This window comes from Trachemys scripta, chromosome 12 (assembly GCF_013100865.1).
Source record: "Trachemys scripta elegans isolate TJP31775 chromosome 12, CAS_Tse_1.0, whole genome shotgun sequence".
Classification (NCBI taxonomy): Eukaryota; Metazoa; Chordata; order Testudines; family Emydidae; genus Trachemys; species Trachemys scripta.
In genome coordinates, this window is record NC_048309.1 from 3,973,432 (window position 1) to 3,998,906 (window position 25,475).

General features: G+C 56.7%; 1 protein-coding gene across 6 annotated transcripts in view; it reads left to right on the forward strand.

The window, feature by feature from the left end:
* The window catches only part of SLC2A4RG (SLC2A4 regulator), a 41,746-nt gene extending 19,960 nt beyond the window's left edge, over positions 1-21,786 (forward strand). For 2 of the 6 annotated variants that reach the window (XM_034787256.1, XM_034787262.1), the window contains exons 3-9: positions 12,282-12,391; positions 13,338-13,585; positions 14,870-14,970; positions 16,051-16,333; positions 17,629-17,748; positions 19,115-19,227; positions 20,204-21,786. In XM_034787256.1, coding sequence (XP_034643147.1) covers positions 12,282-12,391; positions 13,338-13,585; positions 14,870-14,970; positions 16,051-16,333; positions 17,629-17,748; positions 19,115-19,227; positions 20,204-20,315 — 1,087 coding nt within the window. In that variant the 3' untranslated portion in view covers positions 20,316-21,786. The remainder of the gene's footprint in view (positions 1-12,281; positions 12,392-13,337; positions 13,586-14,869; positions 14,971-16,050; positions 16,334-17,628; positions 17,749-19,114; positions 19,228-20,203) is intronic. The other 4 variants (XM_034787257.1, XM_034787259.1, XM_034787261.1 and 1 more) reach the window with 4 other exon arrangements.
* Positions 21,787-25,475: the final 3,689 nt, after the last annotated feature.

The window sequence follows — 25,475 nt, forward strand, 5'->3', positions numbered from 1 at the left end:
CAATGCTTCTGATGCAGCCATACTGATCACGACGTAGCTTAGCCTTGGGTTGCTCCCGTGGCTGCACCCTCCTGTCTCAGAGGGGTTTGGAGAGGGGATGAGTTAAATCTCTCCTCCTACCCCATCTTTATCCACCTCCTACTTGTCCTCTGCTGGGCCAGTCTGGCGGAGACGCCCTGAGACGATGGGGAGGGCCGTACAGAGCAGTGCTGGGGGCGAGAGCCATGGGAGGGGGAGAGAACACATCTGGCCCTCGGTGGGGTGAGGAACCTTGTCAGGGCAGAAATCCACAGCGACTCCAGCCCTGGCTTGCCGGCTGGAGTAGCCCAAGCAGGCTGGTTCTCCCTAGGCTGAGTCTGCCGACTGCTTCCCTCCCGGGCTGGCCAGCAAGCTCCGCGTTGCTGGGGCTTTGTTCCTGCTCTCGGGCCATGTGTTCTCGTGCACGCTCCCTGGGCTGGAGCTGCAGCTGCTGAGTTGACTAATTCTGGCTCCACGACCTCTGGGCCAAGAGCAGCCACAGGAAGTGGAGGAGGAGTCCGGGGTGGGGGTGGCTAGCAAGGGGCTGGACCGGGGGCGGGCCCCCTTGCACTAAGCTGCCAAACCAGTTGGCAACTGCCTTCCCATTGGCTCATCTGTCGCCATGGAGACGGCGATTGGCCATGTGTTTTGAGAGGGAGGGGCCTGCCTTAAGTGCAATTGTTTGTTTATATTTAAAAAAAAAAAAAAAAAAACCCTCCAGCCCGCTGCACTGTCTGTTCTCTGATAACCAGCAAGGCTGCTGGGGGCCTTGCGGTTTGTGTGAATAAAGCTTGTTGCTTCCCTCCCTCCCCAGCCAGAACAAGTGCAGCAGCGTTTCCGAGAAGGCCAATAATTCAATTTGGCCCCAAATACAGATCTAGTCACCAACTGCCACCCGGCCCCCTCTGCATGGTTCTCTATGTAGACGTATCGTTTTAGTCCAGCAGAGGGGTGAGGAGTTGTTTTTTAAACAAATAACTGTTCCGCTGTGCTGTTTGCAACCCAAACACTGCGGCACCCAGTGCCTGATCAAGAAACTGGCTATAACCAAAACTTGTCGTTCTTGTCGGTGTTGAAAGAATTGCAGGAGGGATCGGGGCAGGGGAAACAAACAGCATAACGAGTGAAAAGTTAACCTTTTTTTTTTTTTTTTTTTTTTTTAAATTCCCCACCTGCTGATCTGTGGGGATGTTGAGACTGCTTGCTTCATATGCGTGCTTCAAAATGGCAGGGTCCCTTCGTGGAGGTGACCTGCAAAGGAGTTTGTAGAGATTGGATTTTTGCCTTTCTGTGATGACTAATGAAGGGTGTATTGTGAGCATGAGGATTGTCAGATCTGCTTATTCCTGGCTCTGCTGGGGGGACTTCCTCATGGTCTTGCCCATGGCCTCTTCAGTTTTCCATGAAACCTGAGATGTTGACTCTTTAACACAGACCTCCTTTCTCCCACATGTTTATTAATTAGCTGTAAACAAAAATGGAGTCTTTAGGCTAAGCACCTAAGTTGAATGTTACACTGGTGAAAACTTTACTAAGGTAGACTGGGTTTAACTCCTCTGACCAGCTGTAGAGAGCAGAAGGGCATTCCAATTTCTTGGAATGACAGTGTTTCACAGACTTTAGGGCCAGAAAAGGGGCTACTGTGATCATCTAGACCAGCGATTTCCAAACCTTTATTGATTCATTTACCACTATCTTCAAAAAAAAAAAAAAAAAAAAGTTGAAGCATGCAAATTTCTCCTTTTTGTGCCCATTTATTTTAAGCCTTAATCTGTATAACTTAAGTATTTCTGGACTCCATAGTAAAACAAATGCCTAAGGAAGCCTAAAAGGTTAGATTATAGCATCCTTTTTAAACATCCTGCTTTTAGACAACGCATCAAAAACCAGAATGAAACAGCTCTGCTTCTTTCTTTTGAGCTACTCGGATTGCAAGAAACAATTGACCTGCGTCGTGATGTCTCGTAATGTGTTGGTGCATGCCGCTGAGCTACGCTCCGTGGCTTGACTGGTTAATTTTTTTTTTTTTTTTTTTTTAATTTTGCCGTTGCTGCTCATTCTTATCTGAACTAGTCACGCTGGATGTGAGCCAAAGCGCACTTTGGTTCTTTTCTTACAAAACTTACATCTAGAAAGGCTGGGTGTTTTCAGAACAAACACGGGAAAACAAGTGCCGTTCTGCAGAAGGTATGTGTACCAACAACAACACCAACAACGCGGGGGGGAGCGTCAAGGAAGTGGGTGAATCTTCGCTGAAAGTGGGGGGGCTTCATCAGGCAGCGTCTTGCTCCTTAACAGTTCCAGACCCTGGGTACTTCAATGCCTGGCAAACTGAACTGTGGCTTCCCCTGCTGGGAGGAGGCCTGAATAGCAACCAGTTGGATGCTCCACGGTTAGAGAGCCAGGAGGCTCTCGTCGTCCCATATCCAGGCTTTTATCCAGTGGACCCCACTGGCCACCCTCGCCCCCTACAAGTTCCCTGCAAAGCCAAGAGGGAACTCTCCATGCTCCTTGCAGGGTTTAGACTGCAGCCTCCGCAGACCTGCAAGTGCAGAGGGAGTTCCTGCTCCACATCCCTGTTGATCTCAGGGCTCCCTGGCACTGCTGATTTTGCAGCTCTCTGAACGGACCCTGTAGGAACGTACCTCTTTGGATGAGAGGAACTGTGTTGGCATGATACGGAACGTCACCGTTTTGCTTCAGTGGTTGGAGCGGTGTGACTTGGTGCCAGCCGTAGCCAGCTGTGCCCTGCTTGAGAGGACAGCGCCGCCACATTGCATAGCACACTGCTAAATCAAATTATTGTGCCAGCCTGGTCCCAGAGTGTGTGTGTGTACCCCCTCCTGGCTGAAAACAGGGAAGAGAGCATTTTATGGCTCAGGTACTTTCTGATGCACTGCAGCACATGACAACTGTTGGTTTCAAACCAAAATCTTATCTCCTCTCTTTTTCCCCCCCCCCTTTTTTTGGCATACCTGATCTAGACTGACCTGCGTAACACGGGCCAGAGAACTTCACCCCTTGATTCTTGTATGGAGCCCAGTAACTTGTGGTTGAACTAAAACATCTACTTTCTTCTCAAACCCTCTTCCAGGCTTGAAGATCTGAATTTTAAATGTTTTTTTGTTTGTTTAAAAAGCCAACCCCCTCCCCCCTGGTAGCACTCCTTGGATGCATGAGTCTAATCTCTCCCTATGCAGCTCACCTTTAAACTTCAGGACTTCGCATCTACTTTTGCATAACCTCCCCCACTGTCTCACTTCTTTCTCTCTAGGCTGAACACCTACCAGCTCTGCTGCTGAGAGTAGAATTTCATGCACCCTCACGCAAGGGGTATTGCTTCAAGAAATAAACTAAATCCAGTTGTCCTCCAGGGTTTTGTATTCTGGTTCTTGGAGCTGCACCCTTCCTCCTATACGGTCTGAAATCTTAGAGCTAATGAGAAACACGCATTATTCGTGCAGTGGTATTCTAGGGACTTTTCAGACTTAGTTACTGTTTAATCATGGCCGTGCACGTATCCAATCCACTTCACCCCAAAGCACTTCACATGCTGACATGACTGTTGAAATGCAGCCATCTCTGGGGTGCAGCCAGTGAATGCATCAGTCCAGAAGAGGGTGTTTTTATTTTTATTTTTTTACCAAAGACCCTGTCTGCCTTTAATATTCAGTCTTTTTCTGGATTCAGACAGTCCTACTCATAAGTAAATTACGTGCAGGGTAGGGCTCATGAGAAAGGGGGAGTCTGAATGAGTAGGATGCTGAAATGGCTGAGTGCCCTGAACTGAGAGTTCTTTGGGGGAAGAAAGAAGGGCTTACCCACCCTGAAGTGCAGCCACCTCTAGTGTGAACTACAGTAACAGTTCAACAGCACCCAGCATCACTAAGAACTAGTAAAGGCAGATGCTGAATGTGTTGACACTGCAGGGGGATGGTGATTGCTGGAGTTGGAATGGGGCCAGGCCATGGTGCGGAGGGGTGTCCTTTGGGTCTCATTTGGCCGCAGATGCTCAGGCCTTCGTTGTTTAAGTCTCAGCTGAAAGAGGGTTCTCCTCAAGCCCCTTCTTCCCTTGGTGCAATACCAAGTATAATTGAAGAGTGCCTCCTACTGAGTCCCCACACTATTTCTTCTGGCGTGTGCCCCTCCTAGTACTGCATCAGGCATATGCTGTTTAGCTTGAGATGCCTACCAGGAAACCACTGGCTGTTGTGTATCTTTAGTTCAGTATATTTGATTAAAATGATCTCCAGTTTATTTTTGGACTAGGTGCAATTGACCTCAGAGTAGACTCTGTATCTAGCTGTATCCCTTTGCCCCAGCCAGTAACTGAGCTAGGCTCGAAACAGCTAATCCCAAGTGAGGGGTATCTTCCTAGACTTGTTCCGTTTAGCCAAAGAGATGCGATGGAGCTCCATCAGGCAGACTTTTCCCTCCCCCACCAAGCTCCCTGCAGCTGCAGCACCACCGTCCAACTGCTCACCAGTCCAGTCGGTAGCATTGCACAATTCTGTGGTTAAACTATTAATCCTGTTCCAACACGATGCTCTGCCTGGCCCGATTCTCCCCTCTACTGGCCTGCACCTCTGCTCGGTGAATGTGGGGCACTGGAAACGTTAGCCCAGAGTGTTGGGACTCTCGATGTGATGCTTGTGTTTTTCCCTAACAGAATTCCAGAGCGGCCATAAATCTCTTCCTAGGCCTCTCCCATCCTCCTTGCCGTTGGCTGAGGTGATGGTGGAAAGAGATGGGCTAGAACTAAATGGAAGAAGCTCTTGGCGCTGGGGAGGTTTGAATAGAATCTCCCTACCCAGGAGTTCCAAGGTGCTTCCCAGGCAGCGGTATCAGGGCCTTGCTTGTATGGAAACCCATCGATGGAGGGTGGGGTGGGGTGAGGAGATCACATGAACGGAGGCTACCATGATCCTGGGAGCTGGGTTGTATCATTTCTCGTAACCTGATGGCATGGATTTGAGCCGGCTCTTGTTGTATATTAACCAGATCAGATTCCCAGTTGGCCTGCTGAGGAGAGCAGCACAGATGCTCCGTGCTTACATACGAGGATAACAGGCAGTGGGTGAAAACACTCGAGAGAACAGAAAGGTCTACCAGTGTCCCACACAAGGAACACTGGGAGTAGTGGTAGCTGCAGTCTCTTCATGCTGTTCCAGTATCCACTGGCCGCCCCTGCCCAGAACCCCTAGATTCCTGAGAGGGATCCTGCCATGGACTGATTGGAGCTGGGACCGGGGGTTGGTAATGGGATTGACATGGGGGGTGTGTGTGTGTGTGTGTGTGTGTGTGTGAATACAACAGAGAGCAGTGCTGTAAATCTTCCCAGTGCTCTCCTTTCTCCCTGCGAGGGCCTAGCCTGCCCGTGCCATCCGTGTGTCCCCAGCTCCCGGCTAGAGAGCACCAGACCACTGACCTCCAGGAGGCGGGAAGCTCGCAGTGCTGTGGGAGGAACAGGACGGCAGGCACCTGCAAACTCTGTGCGCACTTGGCAGCGGTCTGGCAAACGTTGGGGATTGGGAAACCGGAGCAACCCGGCTAAATATTAACCCAGGAGCAGAAAATGCTGCACTGTTCATCACCCTGCTGTGAGTCGGGCTGGGGAGTGTCCTGGCACGTGCAGGAGCCCCAAGACTGTCCCTGTCCTGTTTGCTTTGCTCTCTGCCCCCATCAGCCAGTTTGCCATGCCCATCTCCTCTGTCCTGTCCTTCCTTTCCCTGACTGTCTTTGTCCCCTGCTCGGGCCTGGCCTCCCTAACGGCACAGCTGCCTCCTAGGAGTGGCGTGTGCTGCTGCTACAGTCTAGGACACAGCACCGCTGACTCGCTGCCCCACTCGCTGTTCCCGCTGTGCTTGGCTGCAGGGGGCAATGAGAAGGGGAGGGGACCCTTGGCTGCCTGCTCGTGGCCTCTGGGAGGAGGAGCTGCCGGGGAAGCCTTGCCCTCTGTCGGCAGCCCTGGTTCTGAGTGCTGAGTGAGAGTGCCAGCGGGGCCAGCGTGCGACTGTCACTGCAAATGAGCGCCACTTGGCTGGTGCGCGTGCTGGCAGGGCTGCAGTGAGGCCAAGTGCCTCAAACAGGCACAGCTGTTCTATGAAGCCGCAGCGCGCAGGGATCATGCATGAGGGGGAACGGGGGGAAGCCTCGTGTAGACGGGGCTGCAGCTTGTAGGGCTCTGGGGCGTCTCAGGAGCTCTGTATTCACCAGAGAAAATAGAAAATAACAAACGTTGGCGGCTCCGGCTCTCCAAGTCTCTTCCCTTACTCCCCTTCGGGTCTGTTCTGTCCTGTCCTGCACTCCAGCCATATGGCCGTGCAGTGGATTCAGTTCAGCTTTGGGAGCGTGCTTCCCAATGAATCCAGCAAGGCAGATTTGGGCCCCTGAGCGAAGGGCTTCTTGAGTTCTTGTCTTGGCCTGGCGCACAGTAAAAGATTTTCGGGGTTTTTTTTTCGTTTGTCTTGCTGGCTCTTCATTCCTCCTCTTCCCCTGGCCCCCCCCCCCCCCCCCAGTTGATTTAAAGACAGGAAGAAACCATTTTAAAGTGACTCTTTAGGAGAAGCTGCCCAGCTCTCTTGCTGTTTTTGCTACCACAATTGGCTGGCCTGGCACTGTGCCATCCAATCACCACCGCCCCCTCCCTCCCCCCGGTAAAGCAGTCCCCTGCCTGGGGGAATGATTCATTGACCACCATGTTCATTTAAACTCCTGGCGGTCATTGGTGCAAGAGGAGGAGGGGTGTGCGCCTGGTGGGAAGGGGCTGGAGAGTGGTGACTTCTCTCATGCCTCCCCTGCTTCATGACTTTGTGTGTCAGGCAGAATGCCCCTGCCCTGTGCCAGGCTCCAACGTACCCCTCCGACGTCCTGCAGCAGGAGGACAAAGCGGTGTCACTCCCTGCACAAAGTCAAATGGCCCAACACTGGCTCTGGGGCTAGTTGCAGGCTGAGGAAGGGCAGGTGTGCAAACGTAAGGCCAAGGTGGTGATTGCACAATCGAGGCCGTCTCTTCGGCTGGGAAAGCCGAGCTCTGCTTCACCGCCAGAAGCCAGAGCTGATGCCGGCACTGGGGGAGGGAGGTGGGACGCTGCTGGGTTTGTCTGTGCCATGTGGGTTACCCAATAGTCGGGGCCGTGTAGCAGCCAGCGTTGAACGTTTATATTTGTGCTCGGGGTTGAGGGAGGTGGTGGGCTCGGTGAAGCCTAGAATGCTAATTGAGTGTCGGTGCCTCTTGCATGCCAGCGCCCCCCTTTCTGCACTGTGACTCTTAAATCCCAGACCAGCCGGAGGCCGCTAGCGGCTCTGGAAGTGTTGGGTTGAAATGCTGTGGTTCAGTGGATTTTGTGCTCCCTATCTACTCTCTTGCTGGCAGCAGGTGCCCGAGTCCGCTGGAGATGCTAACAGAGGTGGACTAGCGGAATGACGCGGGTCTCGCGGGGAGACAAGAAGGCCGTGCCTGTCTAGGCCATGTTAACCCGTGGCACAGGGAAGGCAGTGGCTAGCCAGGCAGATACTATCTGAATGCCAAGGATATCAAAGCTTAGCAGATGGTCACAGGGATCCAACAGGTGGGACATCACAATTCTGGCGGCTTGGTCTCCTAGGCAGGCCCCAGAGATACACCCAGACCATCTGGGCAAGCGTCTGACCAAATCCATTCCCTGCCATTGCAGGGCCTGAGCCATGGGTGCACCTCCGTCCTGCCGGTGGCACATGATAGTTTGTTCCTGGGGGGATGTTACGCTCTAGTGTAATCCTGGCTATTGGGCTCAGTACAGTGATGGGCAGGGGTCAGCCTCGATAAGCGGGTGGTCCCTGCTGACCTTAACTCGGCCTCTAGACCCTTTTTGTATGCTAGGACGGCGATGCTCTAGGGCAAGCCGCGTGCGTGAATGAGGAGCAGAAGTGGCTTTTGGTGCTAGTGGAGGGCTGTGAAAATCTGGTTTAATTGGGTTAGGCCCCAGGGTGCTGGGGAAATGCTCTCGCCCTTGGAGTTGAAGGCTAGGAAAGCGAAGCTGCTGAAGCCAAGGGCAAGGTTGATCCTGGGAGTTTGTGCTGGTGCGTTCCAAAGACAGCTGCTCCCTCTGGTGCAGGGAAGCCACAAGCCAGGGTGGGTAAAGAGTTAAACCCCAGGGATCAATCCAGCCTGGAGCTCCTTGCTGGAATTCGGAAGGAGTCCACAGGGTGAGGGGGGTACGGGGGGCCGAGCGAGGGAATGCAACATTTGGCACAGAAAGAGCTACCCAAGAAATTCTAGTCCCCTACATGTGCTATAACTACACCAGTCTGGCTCCTGCTGTTGAGTGGGTTTGCAGGACATTCATTACTGGGAGCCAGAGGGAGGGTGGGCTGTGGTGTTTGGGGTTTTTTTTGTTTTATTTCCCCGAGCTGCTTTCCCCCCCCGGAGGCCGAGGGCCCGGGGAAGCGGGCGGGGGGATCCTGGGATGATGCCGTCGGCCAAGTGCTGAGAAGGCAGCTTGTAGCCCGCTCAGCCAGGCGGCGGGGGTTCGGCGCTCTCCGCTGGAGCCCGGGAACAAGCCGGTGTCTCTGGACACGGGTCCGGGAGGCTGTGTGTCCCCGGGAATGCGCTGGACTGCGGATCCTACCCCGCTCTGCCAAAGGAGTCCGACCCCCTCGTAGGCTCAGCTTTGGTGTAGAGAGAGCAGGTGACGGCCGCGGGCCCCATCGGGGAGGGAACCCCACGTGCTGACCTATGTCTGTGCTGGCCTGGAGCTGCACAAAACTGAGGGGTGTCAGAGCTGCAGCGTGGCCTCCGGGGCTGAAGAATGGCGGGGAAGGGAGGTGCCATCTCCAGAAGGAGCTTGAGAGAGTGATTTGATTTTTCGTTTTATTTTTTGGGGAATTCTGTTGTTTTGTTTGAGCCATTAAAATGTTGCTTTATTTCTTTTATGCTAATAAAATACCTCCAGTGCCTGCCTGTGTGTATAGACCCTGGGTGATCTGTACCACATTATTTCGCGCCTTGAGACACGGGCCAGTCCCTACCACAGCCTGGACAGCTCCGGAGGGTTCCCCCCTTGACATGTACTCAGTACTGCAGCCCCCATCTAACCTCCATTTTTCCAACCCCACTCAGTGACACGAACCCCATGGATTGTCCCAGCCCCAACTGCTTCCTTCTTCAGTCCCCTCCTCCCTGGATGCCCCCTTCCCCCCAAATCCCCCCACTTGCCTGCCTCTTCTGTGTTTCCCAGAGCAAGCCTACTCTGCAGCTCCTGTCCCATGGGGCATGGTCGGGTTGGCCCTGTGGCCCGTCCCTCACGATGACAGAAGGGTGGCCGGGCCAAACTTGGAGTAAATAAGAATTTGCCCCTGTGCCTTGGGTCCCCACTTGCTCAGATGTGGCCTGGCCGTCTCCCAGCCATAAGGGATGGGCCAAACCCGAGCAGTGCAGCAAATCCCCGTGGGCTAGGTCACAAGGCCCGGCGCCAGGAGCCACCCCTAGCCCGGCAGGATGGGAGACGCCGTTGCAGGGCGAGTGCTTTGTTTTGCCGTACGTTGTGTTCTGTCGTGTGTGCACTGTACACGGGGCCTGTGCGTGACTTTTCCACCTTTAGAAAATCAGAGGCTAGAGCTCTCTAGCTGCTCTGTTGCCCTGTGATGCCGCGTCTGGCTCTCAGCTGGTGATGCCCGGCAGGGGTTGCTGGCTTGCACTTGGCATGTATGGACTAGAGCCCATGACCCACCCTTGCTGCCCGGAGCTCAGCAGGCCCTGCCAGCCTCCCGTCTCTCTGTGGGCGGAGAACCACTTGTCCCTTCACATAGAGCCAGTGTTTCCAGGCCCTTGGGCAGCAGGATAGACTCACCAAGCTGGTGCTGGGCTGCCAGTCAATGGGGAGGGTGCGGGGGAGAGAGTGTGATCCAGCACAAGGGCTCCTGGGTATTCATCCTGGCTCTGCCACTGGCTCATTGTGTCTCCTTGGGCAAGTCACTTAACCCTTCCATGCCTTAGTTTCCCCATCTAGAGGGGAGGAGGATGGCTGCCTGCCTAAGCTGGGGAGGGGAGTTGTGGGGATAATTCGTTGGTTGGCAGAGCATTATCATGCACGGAGGAGAACCAGGTGTTTTTAAGTGACCCCAGAGGGGGAGTGACTCCCCCCTTACAGCCTCTCCTGCGATGCTGCTCCCCCAGTCCTCGCTCCCCTCCCCAGCCTGGAGACTCTCTCCCCCGCTCTGCCCATTCGGCATGGCCGGCCCCCGCCCGTGGTTTTCTCGGTTAGACATTGACCCAGATAAAGCACTTGGCAGTCAGAGGCCCTGTGCGCAAACCCCCCCTCCCCGCCAGCTCTGGGCTGCTGCCTGGGTCTGGTGGATCACGTGCTGCAGACTGAGGGGGGAGGGAGAGGGTGAATCATGCTGGCTTTTAAAGGGACTGCAGCTTCTGAGGTGGGGGCAGGCTGGTGCTGGGGATCTCTACTAACGGGGTCTCGCCCTGCAGCTGCCTGTGACACCCCTCTTTGCATTAGGGCTCACTTCTTTTCCTTTCCCTTCCTTCCACTGTTTACCTGCCTATGGTGGAGGAACGCGCTTTGCTCACTGCCAGATCCACCGGCTGCTCTAGATCTTTGGTTCCCCTGTCCTGCACCCTAAGGCAGCCACTCTGCTAGGTGGCGGGGGCCTGCCCAAGGTATCGTACAGGTACTCTTCTTCCTCCAGGGCACCTCAGCTCCGGCCGGCCCAGGAGTGAGGGCCTGGATGCACAAACCTGTGGCTTGCCCCTGTCACACAGCAGCTAGTCACGCCACAAGGCTGGCTTGCAGCTTACGGTGCGCTTTGCTATTCTGCGCTATCCAGCGATCTAGACCCTTCCTTAGAGGAGTGAGCAAGCGCTCCTTGTCCTCCCGCTGCCGGGCTCGTCTCAGGCTTGGGGAGACGCTCCAGCAGCTGGTCTCCCAGCTGGGCAGCGTGCCCGGGCGTCGGTTCTCAGTGTAACGCTCTGCGTGGGTCGGACATGTCGGCGGGCAGCGTGGGGGAGAGACAGCCTGTGCATTGGAAACCTGTCAGCTATAGGAATCCAGTTGACTTGAGACTCTTCTCTCATCCCTTTGCTTTTATGTTAGTGGTTCCTTCCTGGTTGCAGGATACGCCCTCCAGTGGCAGCTGTCCCTCCTGTACGTGTGCACGTGTAAACGCCCGTGCCTGTGCCCGTGCCCAGGTGCAGAGCACGACACGCCAAGGCAGTGGCCTTGGTTTTGCTGTCCCGGGCAGGTTTAGAGCCGGCTCACGACAGCCAGGGCAGATACGGTTCTGAGAGCAGCCCTGCCCCTGGGGTCACCACTCTGGAGCCCAGAGCACTGGGTTGGGGGTAGGCCATGTGGAGGGAATGAGCCACGCCTTCAGCAGGAGGGAGGGGCATCAGCGAGAGGGGTGGGTGGGAGCCCCCCCTGCCCAAAGTGGCTCTTCAGGCTATGAGCTGATCCAGCCTGAGCGGCCGGTGGTGGCTCAAAGAGACCTGAAGCGGAATCCTAGAATCATAGAATATCAGGATTGAAGGGACCTCAGGAGGTCATCTAGTCCCACCTCCTGCTCAAAGCAGGACCACCCCAACTAAATCATCCCAGCCAGGGCTTTGTCAAGTCGGGCCTTAAAAACCTCTAAGGAAGGAGATTCCACCACCTCCCTAGGGAACCCATTCCGGTGCTTCACCACCCTCCTAGTGAAATAGGGTTTCCTAATATCGAACCTAAACCTCCCCCACTGCAACTTGAGACCATTGCTCCTTGTTCTGTCATCTGCCACCACTGAGAAGGGCCGAGCTCCATCCTCTTTGGAACCGCCCTTCAGGTAGTTGAAAGCAGCTATCGAATCCCCCCCCCCCCCCAATTCTTCATTGAATGAATGTGGGAGTCACAATCTTGCCCCCATCCCCTGTGTTTGGCTAGTGGGAGCCACACAAGCCTGGGTTGGGAGCGGGACTCAAATGGGGTGTGAAGTGCCTTTGCCCCCCGGGTGGCTGGTTCAGCCAGCAGCGACAAAATGGTTGCCTGGTGATGGGTGCGCAGTGGCCTGTGGGAATGGTGTTGGGCGGGGCCTGCAGACGGGTGTCTCAGCAGGCTTCTTGGTGGACTGAACGTCGGTTCGTCTCGCCCCGGGGTTGGTGCCAGATGTCAGGGTGGCGTGTGGGCGTCTGCTTTCCCCGCTGCTGCGGGGTAGCTCTGGGGCGCTTGGCAGAGTTACGGCCAGAGAATTTCTAAGCTGGATCTAACCGCTGTGTTCTCCGTTTTCTGTCTGTCTTTCAGAAAGCTGTCAGGCAAGGCGGGGATAGATGAAGTCATGGCAGCCGCAGTTCTCACCAGCCTGTCCACTAGCCCTCTAGTGCTTGGCAACCCGCCTGGCACCCTCAGCCCAGGTACCGATGGGATGCTGAGCCCCGAGGTGGGCAAGGCGGGGGTGTCGGGCCATGTGCTGTCTCGGGTACACCTCTGTAAATCCTGCATGATGTGGGGAATTCCTTGGAGCCCGGAGTGGAATTCAGGGCCCCGAGTCCCCTCGTAGGAGCACAGGGACTGGCCCTGAGGTCCATCTAGCCTGTGTCCCGGTGCCGGCTGCTGTCTGGGACAGATGCTTCGGAGGAAGGCGTAAGAACCCCGCCGCACCAGATGGGCGATAATCTGCCCTCCGCATGAAATCTCATCCTCGCCTCCAGTAGAGATTGGTTTAATAATGGGAGGCAGCATGGCCTAGGGCTGGAGCACTGGACTCAGGAGACGCAAGTTCTATTCCTGGCTCAGCAACTGGCCTGCTGGGTGACCTTGGGCAAGTCACTGCCCTCCCTCTGCCTCAGTTTCCCCATTTGTTACATAGGGGATACCGATACTGACCTCTTTGTCAAGTGCTCTGGGATCTGCTGGTGAAGGACACTGGAGGCACTGCCACTGGAGGCAGTGCTCCTAGCCAGGGCTCTGGGACCTCCCCACGTCCCCACGCCACATGTAACAAAGGGCAGAGGTGGGGGGTGTTGAGTTGAGGCCTTTATGGCTTGAGGTTCCCATCAAGCATGGCAGCCCCTGCTGTAAAAAGCCCACTTGCGGGAGCAGACAAACCTACCTGCCTCTGCTGCAGGAGATGTGCCGGTGGAGAAACCTGCCCTATGGCGCGTGAAAGCTCAGACTGGGCGCGGTGCTTGCTGCCTGGGAGGGTCCCCCGGATGCCCCCTGGGCCGGCTCTGCCTGTGGGATTCCCAGAGCTCTGCTCCGAAGTTGGTTTATCTGCCGGAGCAGTGGAAGGGGCTGAGGTCTGCGTGTCCTGGGGCTGACCCCCGTGACTGGTGGGTGATTGAATTCCTCTCCCCACAGCAGAGCCCAGCTGCGAGGCCTGGAAGGAGGGTCCTGCCATGTCCTCCAGCTACAGCAGCAGCAGCAACAACAGCGGGGACTGGAGCTGGGACCCGCCGAGCGACCGCTCCACCCCTTCCACCCCGTCGCCGCCGCTCTCCACCGACGTGGCCAAGAGCTTCCTGCCGGCCCCCCAGCTGGACGACGGCGTCGAGGAGACCGAAGCGACCCACTTCCTCTTCGGAGACCCCATTCCCCGGAAGAGGAAGGTGCGGAGGACGGGAGCTGGAAGGGTGGGGCTGCCTGGTTTGGCTCAGGCTGCAGGGTCTGTCCAAAAGCAGCGCTGTGAGGAAGGTGGTTGGGGGGAGGAATCCCCGGGGTCCGGCGGAGCAGTGGTCCCCAAACTTTTGATGGTCGCGTCCCCCCCCCCCTTGCCCCTGTCTGCACCCCACCCCGGGAACCAGGTTGGGAGTGGGGCCATGGCTCAGGGGTGAGGGGGCTGGGGGCGGGGCTGGGAGCAGAGCCATGGTGGGGACTGTGGCTGGGGGCTGGGCCGGAGCAGGGCTGGGGACGAAGCGGACTCAGGCCTCTCTGCAGGCAGGAGAAAAAAGCTCGTCTCCTCCCCCAAATAATCAACTTGCTCCTCCTCTGCTCCTCGTCCACATGCCCTCCCTGCCGGGCTGGGGAGGAGAGCTGGGCATTGTGCTGGGCCTTAAAGGCTGACCGGACTCGCTTTTTGGGACGGGCCTGGGGAGCGGGTTTCAGGGCCGAGGGGCGCTCCCGGGGGGGATGAATTACGGTAACAGCGAGGGGCTGTTGGCTCTGACCCTCCAGCCAAGCCTGTAATAGAACGTCAGAGTCCAGCGCCTTGCATGGCACGCGGGAGCGAACAGGCAGCCGGAGCAGTTTGAACTGCATCCCTGCAGCGAGCGGGGCTTTCCCTACTGCAGCCCCTCTTCTAGCCCCAGGGCTTAATTTATGCCAGCTCATAGCTCCGGCCCCTCTGGGCCTGGCAGTTCAGAGCCCCCCGGCGCCTCTGGGCCTGGCCATTCAGAGCCCCCCGGCGCCTCTGGGCCTGGCCGTTCAGAGCCCCCCGGCGCCTCTGGGCCTGGCCATTCAGAGCCCCCCGGCGCCGCTGGGCTTGCGGCATCAGTTATGAATGTAAAAAAATTACTTGAGCCCCGGCACCTCTTTCAGTACAAATTAAGCCCTGCCTAGCACCTTTCCTCTGGGCGCCCCAGCTGCTTTGCAGACCGAAGATAATGCCCCAAACTCCCCCCAGAGAGGGGAGCGTAACTGCCCATGTTACAGTTGGGGGAGCGGTTCAGGAGCTCATCCAAGTCAGAGGGACCTGGTGACACGGGCAATTCTCACTGTTCCCTGCTCCAATCACTGGACCACATTCCCTCCCCACGCACACTCAGCCCAGCCTGTGGGATTAAGCGCTGTGGCCCCCTTTCCAGGTGGGGGTCTGAGCCCCATGGAGCGGGGCTGCCTGGGGCCCCAGTGGGAGCTGTGACCCTCATTCATTCTCTCTCCCTCTCTTCCCCAAGAACTCCACCAAGGTGATGTTCAAGTGCTTGTGGAAAAGCTGTGGCAAGGTTCTGAGCAGCTCCTCGGGGATGCAGAAGCACATCCGAACCGTCCACCTCGGGTAGGCGTGAGGGGGCGCTGGGTCCTGCAGTGCTCCGGGCGGTACCAGCCCCCTGTGCTGTAGGAGGAGGGCCGGGAAGGAAGGAATTATGTCCTATGGGCAGGGCGGGCTCTGCCAAAGCTCCTCCCCCAATTTTTTCCCCCACGTCTCTTGCGTCCATGTTTGGTTGCTTCCAGGTTACTTCTCCCTTCCTCGTCTCCCCCCCTCCTGCCTTTACGTCTGCCATTGAGGAAGCCTTGCATTGCAGCCTCCTGTCTTGGAGTCCATCGGCTCCATCCCTTCCCTTAATCAGCCCGAGAGATCACTGAGCAATCCCCTCCCAGCCCGAATCAGTGGGGTGATTGGGCATGGAGTCTCTCTGGCTCACTTGCTGGCCCTCCAGTGTTGTTGGCTAGGATGGATGTGCCGCAGTGAGCAGGATCCTTGTTGTATGAAGGCCATAGATGGTCCCAATTGTGGGGTTTTGGAGGGATGGGAATGATTGGGGGTCGGTGGTTTCTGGTTCTGCTTCTCTAGGAGGTCCAGTTCGCGTTTTCTCTCTTTCTCTCTCTTTGCTCTTTCCTTCTCCCCTAGGGCCAGTTTCTTTAGTACCAAGATTCTCTGGTGTTCTCTTTCTTTTTCTGCAACCTGCAGTCTGAAAAGCTCCAACTTTGCAATAGCTTCACTGCTTGCTCTCATTTTCCATCCTTATTTCCCTTTCCCGAAATAAGCAAACAAAAAATAACAAACCGGTAGCCTCCTCCTGACTGTTCTTAGCCACCACACTTAAAGCCTCACTTAAAATCTACACCAATGCATGAAGTGTAAATCTTGCTCAGTACAACAAGCTGCGTATTTCACCCTGCTCGCTGCGCCACTGTGACGGGATCCCCGCTGGGCCCCCTTAACGCTCTCCAGCCTGGGCTGTCTCTCTCAGTGCCTTGTTAGTGACCAGCAGCAAACCCCTCCAGGTGCTGCTATCACCCAACACAACCGCATGTGGGATGCTCCCAGGAGGTAGGCAGGCCCCTTGGCCTTGCCCCCGTGGCTGGGTCAGGGCTGGAAATGCCACCAGCGCCTGACTCCGCTTTCTCTGTGCAGCCGCAAAGCCGACCTCGATCAGAGCGACGGCGAGGAGGACTTTTACTACACGGAGCTGGACATCAACGTGGACTCCCTGACAGACGGGCTGTCCAGCCTGACCCCTGTCTCGCCCACCTCTTCGGTGCCCCCGGCCTTCCCTGTCCTGGAGGTGCAGCGAACCCCGCCGGTGCTGGTGAAGCCCGAGGACTCTGTGGAGTCTCCTCTGAGTCATTCAGCTCCAACGAGCCTGTGCCATGTCCACACGGACCACGCCTATCAGGTGGGCCATGTGGAAAAGCAGGTGAGACCGCATTGGTGGGGAAGAGGGACACAGATAGTAGAGTAATGCATGCTGGGATGTGTGGGCCCCTCGGTCCCTGAGCTGAGACCATCCCGGGCTCAGCCCAGTGCGAATCCATTGACGTCTCCCGCGTCGGCCCTGCCGAGCGTCCCTAGAACAGGGTGCAACTTTCCTCCACTGGCCTCAGACTGTGCAGCAAACGTTTTCAAACAAGGCTCCCAGATGGTATTTGTGGAAGGAGGCAGTGGCTGGGGTATCGGAGGCGCCTTTGGAGCATGGGCCCCCACCATGTCCCCCTGTTGGGAAGGAAACGCTTGTGTTACGCAGGGTGCTGCAGCGAGCCTGTGGAACTCACCGCTGCAGGAGGCAGGTTTGCCTAGTGGGACAAAGGCTCAGTCTGGCCTCTGATCTTTGCTCGCACGACTGGCCGTGCTCCCAGGAGCGTGTTTGCTCCAGTTTTGTGTGTGTGAGTCAGGCCGTTGGACCCAGGCTGTCTGATCTGGACGCACCAGGTGGCGGCCTGGACGCTTTTGCAGGCGCAGCCAGGGGCACGTGTGGAAACGTGCGTGAAGTCACAGTCCAGCTTGAGGCTGGCTGAAGATCTGGAAAGTTTCAGGGAGGACAGAAGACGAAAGCAGCAGCTGCAGGGTAGAAATGATCAAGGGCTGTCGCGCCTCGTGTTTGGGGCAGAAATATCTCAGCAGCTGGGCTTTGGGGATGGTCCCTCCTTGCCCACCCCGGGTGGTATTTGGGGGGCCCTCAAGTGTGTGGCATGCGCCAGTGGGAGGCAGGACCCTGGAGTGAATGGACAGCCCCTAAGCCCCACGCAGACCTGGGAGCCGAAACATCCCATGGCAGGAAGGTTCTGAGAGCGCATTTAATGCCAAAACCGTGCTGGACTTGGACTCCCTCTGCTCATCTCTCCTGACCCCCCTTCCTCCCCTGTGCCGCTGGAGCGTTCAGAGGAAGTGGTGGCCCTGCCCAGCTGGGCAGAGCACGCCCGCCGGATGGGCAGGTGGGGGTCCGTTCAGATGCCTGTGATGTTTCTTGGCACTGATGCTGTCTGTCAGGCCTGTCCAGAGCTCTGCCCCCTCTGGGCAATGCGGGTATAGTGCTGTGTTAGCCAGAGCTGGGCCCCACGCCGGGGAGGTCTTGCCAGCCTTTGCTGCCACTGACCCGCAGCTTGTCGCCTTTGGGGCAACGGGGGCCATCTCCCTCCCCAGCTCTCCTGGCCGCCCCCCGTCCACGTGCCCAGATGTGTCTCATCCTCTCCTGGTTACGTTTGTGGCTTTCAGGCGATGGCTCCCGTCAGCATCTCAGCTGCTTCGAAAACCCTGCCTGGCGGGATGGGCTTCAGCATCTCCTGGCAGCCACCCCCAGCGCCACAGTCACCAGTTGTTTTTAAAGGGTCCCCGGTGAGTAACCAGACAGCCCCCCCACCCCCTGTGTTGGCTGGCAGGAGAGAGGCAGCCGGAGTCCTAGAATGGCCCATACTGTTACCTCAGTGGGACATGCGGCTGCACTAAAACAGCCCAGATCATTCCCCAAACCCGTCCCGTCTACGGGTCCCTGCCCCAGAGGTGCCAAGCACAATACGCTCTCTGAGAGGAGGGATGCTCCAAGTCCATCAGAGGCAAAGGAGGGAGGCACAGAGCAATTTCCTGGCTAGAATTCAGCAGACACGCAGTGGAAGTGCGTGTGCCGTGCAGGCTGGCGTCTGATCTGGAACGCCGTGCGCTGCAGCGGTTTGCATCTGTCTTGTCTCCGTTTTGCAAAACAAGTCCCGTTTCACGACAAGCCTGTGGCCTTTGACAGGGTGTTTTTGGCTTGAACCTGGGCTGGTTTTGCATGAAATTGGGGCCCGGTTGCATTTAGAACCGTCACATTCCAGAGCAGAGACTCCAGAATGCTGTTTTCGGCCAGCAGGATTCGGCTTCCACGCTACAGCTTCTGCCTTGCAGGGTGTGGTGTGAAAAGTGGAAAACTTTTGGGCTGTGAAATGGTGCCAGGTAGAAAAGTTCCCTGTTTTCCTAGATCTTCGGTTATAATGTTTGGGCTCGCCTGGTGCCTCCTGCCTGGGGACTGCAGGACACTTCATACACACGTGCTAAGCTGCCTGTGCCCTGTGTGAGGTCGGGTGGTGTTTTCCTTTTACATATGGGGAAACTGAGGCACAGAGGCGCCATGAGTTGCACACGCTTGCACAGTCTGTGGCAGAACTAGGGCCCTGCTTTAACCACTAGGCCACGAAACGGGTGGCGCCGATTTTCCCCTAACCACAAGAAGGGAACCGGTCTTCTTTTCCTGACCCTGGAGGCAGAGCCAGGCTCCCCCACCCCAAGCGTTAACGCTTCCGTGGCTCTGGCTCGCCCTTCCCGTCCTCTTCAGTGGCAGGACACGTGTGGGTTGCGAGACTTGCAGACCAAGGGAGCTGCGGCATCTGCCATAGGCTGAAATGGATAGTCACTGCTTCCATCTGGCCCCATGAGGCCTCCTCGCCTGTGCCAGGCGGAAGGGCATAGGGTGCGTTCTGGTGCCTGGCACCCGGATCTCGGCTCCCAGGGCTCAGTGTGGGGACCATGGGCCGAAGGCTCCTTGCCCTCCCATTGGCTAGTGTCCCCAGAGGGCAGATCCCAGCGGGGGCAGGTCTGTGCCGCTGCCCGGCAGCGACCTGTCTGTTCTCGCCCGCATGCTTGCTCTGCCCTGGCGGGTTTGCGCCTGCCAGGCCTGAGAGTGCTGGTTGTGACAGGAGGGTCTCACCGTGGGCTGTGTCGTCCCCAGGGCTGCCTGACTGCGCTCCGCCCCGTCGGCGTGGGAGAGAAGCGGCCGCAGATCCCTCACCCGACCGTCACCGCGGCGCCCCCCTCTGTGCCAAAGCCAGCCACGGGCACCAGGTAAGTTGGGGCAGTGCTAACCGCCCATTCCTGCCGGATCACAGCCCGACTTGATCCTCCTGGAGCTGGAACCTGGGGCTTTAGGGAGAAGTTGTCCCTGATGCATAGACACCTAAGCCATCCCCTCCAGCCACGCTGCCAGCCTGGGAAGGAGCCGAGCTCAGGGGCAGCTGGACACTTCAGGTGTGTGAGCGTTTAATCCCATCCGTGCCCCATAGACAGGTGGAGAGAAAAGACCACCTGGGGCTGCTCTGGGAGCCACATCCCTCCCCAGCTCCAGTAGCCGCCTTGTCTTACCATTCTCCACAGGCCAGGAGGGGAGGGAGACCCTGGGGGCCCTGGGGCAGGGGCCCGTGTCTGGAGTGTGGCTATGTGCTGCCCGGGGAGGCGGCCCAGCGGTGCTTCGTCAGCTCAAGGGATCGTGACACCAAATTAATGTGCAGCTTGTGCCGTGAGCATACTAGGTGAAGGCGTCTCTGGGACAGGGCCTCGGGGAGACGGGGCATGTGAGGACGAGCCACTAGCTTGGCAAGGCCTTGCATAGTCTGCTCTCGCCACTGAACAGATACCACGTTCTGAGGTCTGGTGTCTAACCGTGTCCCGGCCTCCCCCATGTCCCCACTCCTTTCACCCGCCGCACAACTCGGGGGAAGCCTGGGGCGGGAGGAGAACTGCGCGGCGGGGCAGGACCGTGCCAGTTAAATGCTTCTAGAGACATGGGAGCTCTCTGTGCTGGGAGCCAGTGGGCTCTTGCTAACACTCCACATTCAGTCCTACCCTGTCGGGTCTCCAAGATCCCGGGGACGCCGCTCCCGGCCAGAGGACTTGGCTCCGTTGGCTTGGGACAGCAACGCCCCGGGAGTGCATTGGCCTGTGTCCCCGCTGGGCCCTGTCTCCCGCACTGAAGGTGCTGTTCGCGCTCCCTTCTCCGAGGCAGAGCCCCGCTCTGACGGGCCCGTCTGTCCTTTTCTCCTAGGAAGCCCCGCGGCGAGGCCAAGAAGTGCCGCAAGGTGTACGGGATGGAGAACCGGGACATGTGGTGCACAGCCTGCCGGTGGAAGAAGGCTTGTCAGAGGTTCGTCGACTGAGCGTCCCCCTGCCCCCCGCACCTGGCCCTGCTGCCCGAGCCCCCAGGCCCCTCTGGCTCCATTGGAACCGCCGAGCTCTGGAAAGTCAGCGTCAACGCTTTCTTCTTGCACGTTTTGCACTTCAGGTGCCTACGAGCCCCGACCCCACCTCCTGGCCCCCAGGGACTCGGCCGTGGCTAGCCGGAAACTGCCCCGGACTCAGGAAAAAGGAGCCCCTTGGCCTGCAGTTGCTCTGAGGAATTGTAGGGCGGTGATTCTAGGTGTGGGGGGAGGGGTGAAAGGAAGGGGCTGTCCTTGAAAAGGAAAAACTCATCCCCCCTCCACCCCGATTGGTGCGACACGGCTCCCAACGCCATCTTACATCAGGTTTCCTCCGGGATCGGGCCCCTGAGAGCCATTCGTCTGGCGCTATATTTTTGTTTTTACGCGGAGCCTTGTCCTGTCTCCTCCCCGCCAGCGTCGTGCTCTTGCCTCTTGGAAGCTTTACGCTTACACACACGTACGCACGGAGCTTTTCTGATCACTCTCTTTTGGAAATAAGCTATTTTCTCTTCCTTCACTACGTTCCTCCCACCGTCTGACTGCCTTCAGGGATCTGGCCGAGCCAGGGATGTCCGTGCGCTGGGATCCGGCAGTGGGAGGCCAGTATCAGCCGTCAGCTCCATATTGCGCCGGGGGAAAGGAGGGGAGCGGACCTGGAGCCGAGAGCTCCTTTGCCTCGTGGTTTTTGCTTTGGAATCTCGCCGACCACCGTTCGCCACCGAAATGGACTTTAGACCAAGAAAAAGACCCAGCTCGGCCTCCCGCTGCAGCCCGCTGGGATGTGCCGAGGTTCCGAGCAGCGGTTTTCTACCCTTCTTTTTTATCTCTTGGTTTTAAGGTGCCATGTCCGATCTGAGTCCTGACTCTGGTGGGCTAAAACACCCAGCGTCCCTGGGGCAAGGGGGGACGGTGCTGTTATCTCCCCCACTCCTGCAGGGAATTCTCGATTGAGGGATGGGGGGGTGAGATGGACTCAGCCACAGATGCCTCAACCATTTGAAAATGCTTGTGTGGTCAGATCTTTGAGCTCTGTGTCCACGATGGACACGGGGGGGAGGAGGGGGTAACCCTGCCTCAGAATAAGCTGTGCCTGGGAAAAGCGGCCGCTCTTGACCGTCCTTTTCTGCGTGGAAAATGTGGCTCACTACCTGCCCCTCCCCCAGCCGCACCTGTTCTGTCGCCCCTCTGCGTGCGGAGCCCAGCTCTCCGGGTGCAGAGACGGGGGACTTGTGGCCACCCAGAATGAGGTATTAAAGTTTTTTTTTTTTATAAGGAAAAAAAAAAAAAAACCCCGCTCCCGTGGCAACGAGAGCGCCCGGAAGTGCCTGCGTCAACGCGCCCATTTGCACTAAGCCAAACTGCACAAAGAGTTTTCTTTATTCTTTTCTTTGTGTGTGTGTTTTTTTAATAAAATATATTAAAGGTTGTATTTTAAATATTCCCTCCCAGGGCACGAGAGAGAGATGGAGAAAACCCTCATCTCCTTGCTTTCCAAAAGCATGTCTCTAGATTTGTTTCTGTAGGGACTATATTTCCCAGAATCCTTTCTCTTTCCCATCACCTCCTACCCCCTTTGGACACCCTGTTTATAAGCAAGCAGCACTGGTTGCTGGGAAATGTAGTTTTCCCTTCGTGCATTTTTGTGTGTGTGTTTGCCCTGCAGTCTTGACTGCAAGAACCCGGCCAACGTCCATTGGAATTTGCCTTGGCCGTTAACGTCCGAGATAATCCCCCCAAAATCCATTTGCTGGATGCAAAGACGCGAGTCTGTGGGTGCGTGTGTTTACGAAGCTGTATTTTGTAAGATTGTTTTTTCAGTGTTTGTAGCCTGGCTCAATTCTCTGTCTGTTGTTGTTGGTTTTTTGTAAACAAAACCAATTGTCTGTGCCCCACGTGGCCCGGCTGAGGTGGATTTGAATGGAAAAAGCTCCCTATTCGGAATGTATAATGAATACTCCTCCGCTACCTTTTGTGCCTGGGCAGTACGGTCTGTGCCGGGGGAATACTCCAGAGCTGTGGGCCTCGGCAGGGTGCTTAGGCAGGTGTCTACTTTAAGTACATTAAGTGGTGCTAAGGAGACCACTGAAATCCCGCTCACGCCCACAGTGTAGCTGGGACTTGGGGGGTGTCCAGAGAGCCACTCTTGCTGAAACTTGTGCACCAGCAGAGACTTGTAGCACAGCCCGGGGAGGCAGGTTTTCTGCTGCTCTTCCTGCGGCCACGTGTTTGGGCTGTGACTAGCGCTGGCGGAGTGATAATCGCAAGGACAAGGCTTTCTAGAGTAACCCGCGATTTTCGGGCAACTGACCGGAGGTGCCTTCTTGGGCCCTGATTTTCAGCACTGAAAATCCAGGCCGCTCTTAAGGTAGCTCACGTCGGGCCCCTGGCCTCTCTAGGCTTAGAATAATTTTCGCCATGGGCTCTCTCCTGGTATTTTAATGGTAAACGATTTGACAGTTTCCCTTTGGCACAATCCCCGCTTTGCCTCACCGGGGCAGGTGATGAGGGGCTTTTTCACACTCATGACTTTTGAATACCCCCACGCGCCCCATCTGTCCCCCCTCCCTTCTGCTTGTAAGTTGATCATCGCCACTAGCCCTTGGTCCTAGGCTGTGGGTGAACAATTGACCGATTAAATGTGGGGACTTTGTGCAATTTTCAAAACTGTTCGCTCTCCCCTTCCCCCCTCCTTCCCCCCCCCCCCCTCGGGTACAGTGTGTGTGGAGAGTGGCTCGGAGGAGAGAAAGCGTGTGTGTGTGGAGGTTGCCCTGGCCATAGGCTACCTGCAGAAACCCCTGCACAAAAACACGTTTGGAAATAGTTCAGTGACTCAGCCCTTCTACACCACGCGCCAGACATCGATTAATCTCCCAGCAGCTCTGTCAGCAACAATCATTAAGATGGGGAAACTGAGGCAGTGGGCTCGGGCCTTGCCCAAAGCCACAGGAGTCAGTGTGAGAAAGTCTTCCCTTCGCGGCTCCCGGTCTGGCGCGTAGGTTACTGCCTTGTGTTGCTGTTATTTTGTTCTGCTGGCAGCTGCCTAAAGCACGTCCCGCTTTGCGCTGGCACCCGGCTTAAAAAGCCAAAGGGGAAAGTGATCTTGAGCATTTCAAGGCCCTGCTTGGGCAGGGTCCCGCCTCCTTTAGCGCTGCTCTCCCCCTTGTCGCAGCAGGGCTTGCTCCTGCTTGCTGTGGGTCCGGCCCTGGAAACCTGCAGCGTTCCAGTCATGGGTGTGGCAGGTCACCCATGGTGAGAACTGGTCTGCAGGGCTGGCCCCTCGCGAGTACTTCCAATCTCCAGGGGTTTCGTAGGGACAGGAAGAAGTTTACATGTCCCACCTGCTTCAGCAGGTTGATTGTTTCCAGGGAAGTGAGGGCTTGGCGTAGCCAAGTGCTGGGCTGGGAATGGGCGTTTCGTAACCAGGGAGGACGATCTGATGGGGTGCACGGATCCAGGTTGTTTTTCTGCCTCACCCACAGACTTGCTGCATGGCTTTGGGCAGTTAATCCTCCTGCTTTTGTTTCAGTGGGAGCGGGGATCCAGTGCACCTCACCCCTGTGTAAAACAAGGATAATGCTGGCTACCTCCAGGGGACAACAGGAGACTTCATTCACAGATGGGTGTATGGTGCTGGGAGACTTGGCTAGGAGTGGTGGCAGGCCCGTGTGTGTTTGTAACTCGGGTGGGGGAAAGGGAGCCCTGCTCAGGTCTGTATTGGTGTGAATGCTACAAGGGAGCTCCTGAATGTGAAAGGTGCAGGATTGGGAGTCAGGGCCGTAGTTCGGGAGTGTTCGTCTCGTGTGTCTGGCTGAGAAGTGACTCCATGGAGGAACGCCGTGTCCCGGTTTCCATCCTGCATGGATTTGGGGTGTAGCACAAATCGCCTGCACAAACCTGCCCTCTTTGGGTGTGTTTAAAACAAAAATCAGCCCCCCTCCCCCACCCATTAATAGAGCTCTGATTGGTCTGAAGCACAGGAAGAAAACAGTAGTGGGAGGGTTGTGGTGTGGGAATGCCTAGCCCAGTGATTCCTGGCCTGCTGTCGGTGTGGGTGTGGAGGGGTGACTGTATGTTTTGGGGGCGGGGGTGAGCTGTGGGGATTCTAGCCTGATGATGCTACAGCTGCCCATGTGATCAAACGGGGGGGGGGGGGGGGGTGGTTTGGTTTGGTTTATTTTTAACTAAAAAAAAAAAAAAACAATCCTGAGAATTTTTTAAAGCATTTTAATGGTTCTCTGAATGTTCAGTGGCATTTTCCCATTGTTGAAAAACGTCACCGAAACTTCAGTTGGAAGTTTTGCCGGTTCTGCTGGGCAACAGTCTGAGGGGAGGGCCGGGAAAGCAAAGTCCTGGGACACCTGTTTCAGAATTGCCGCCATCTTTTATGGCCCCTGAAGAATTCCCCAAGATGGCCGGAGAGACTTTAATGGCTGCAGCTCCCTCCTGGTTGCTCAGCTGGTGCTGTCCTTGGGTGTCAGGCTCTGCTCATGGGAGCTTCGTCCGATCATTCTTGATCTCTTGCCTCCGGTCTCCAGACCCCTGGCTCAGGATGGTTCAGAGAGCTAGTGTTACGATGGCTTTGTAGGGGGGGCTCTGACTAGCCATGGGCCTATGCCGGATCCTTCCAGGGGAGAGGGGTCGGGATACAAACCCCAGATCCAGCTGGTGCCCGCTCTATTTCTCAGCTGATCTGGTGGGATCATAGGGAGAGCTCAGTGGTTTGAGCATGGGCCGGCTAAACGCAGGGTTGTGAGTTCAGCCCTTGAGGGGGCCATTTAGGGATCTGGGGCAAAAAAATTGGATGATTTAGTGGGGGATTGGTCCTGCTTTGAGCAGGGGTTGGACTAGATGGTCCCTTCCAACCCTGATATTCTATCAATCTCCTGCCAAACCTATCCCCAGCTGGAACCCCTAGCCAGGTGCCTCCTTGGCCAGCTCCGGTGCTCAGACTCAGAGCAAGGTGATGTGGGGCTTGGCGCAGAGGGCCCCAGGCAGCAAGGCAGCGGAGCAGCTGGTGGGGCAGTATCCCAGCACGGTTCTAGAGAACGGAGCTCACCCACCCATGCTCCAGGACGGATCATTCTGAGCTCTGCTGTTCTGGGCTATTTTCCTCCTAAA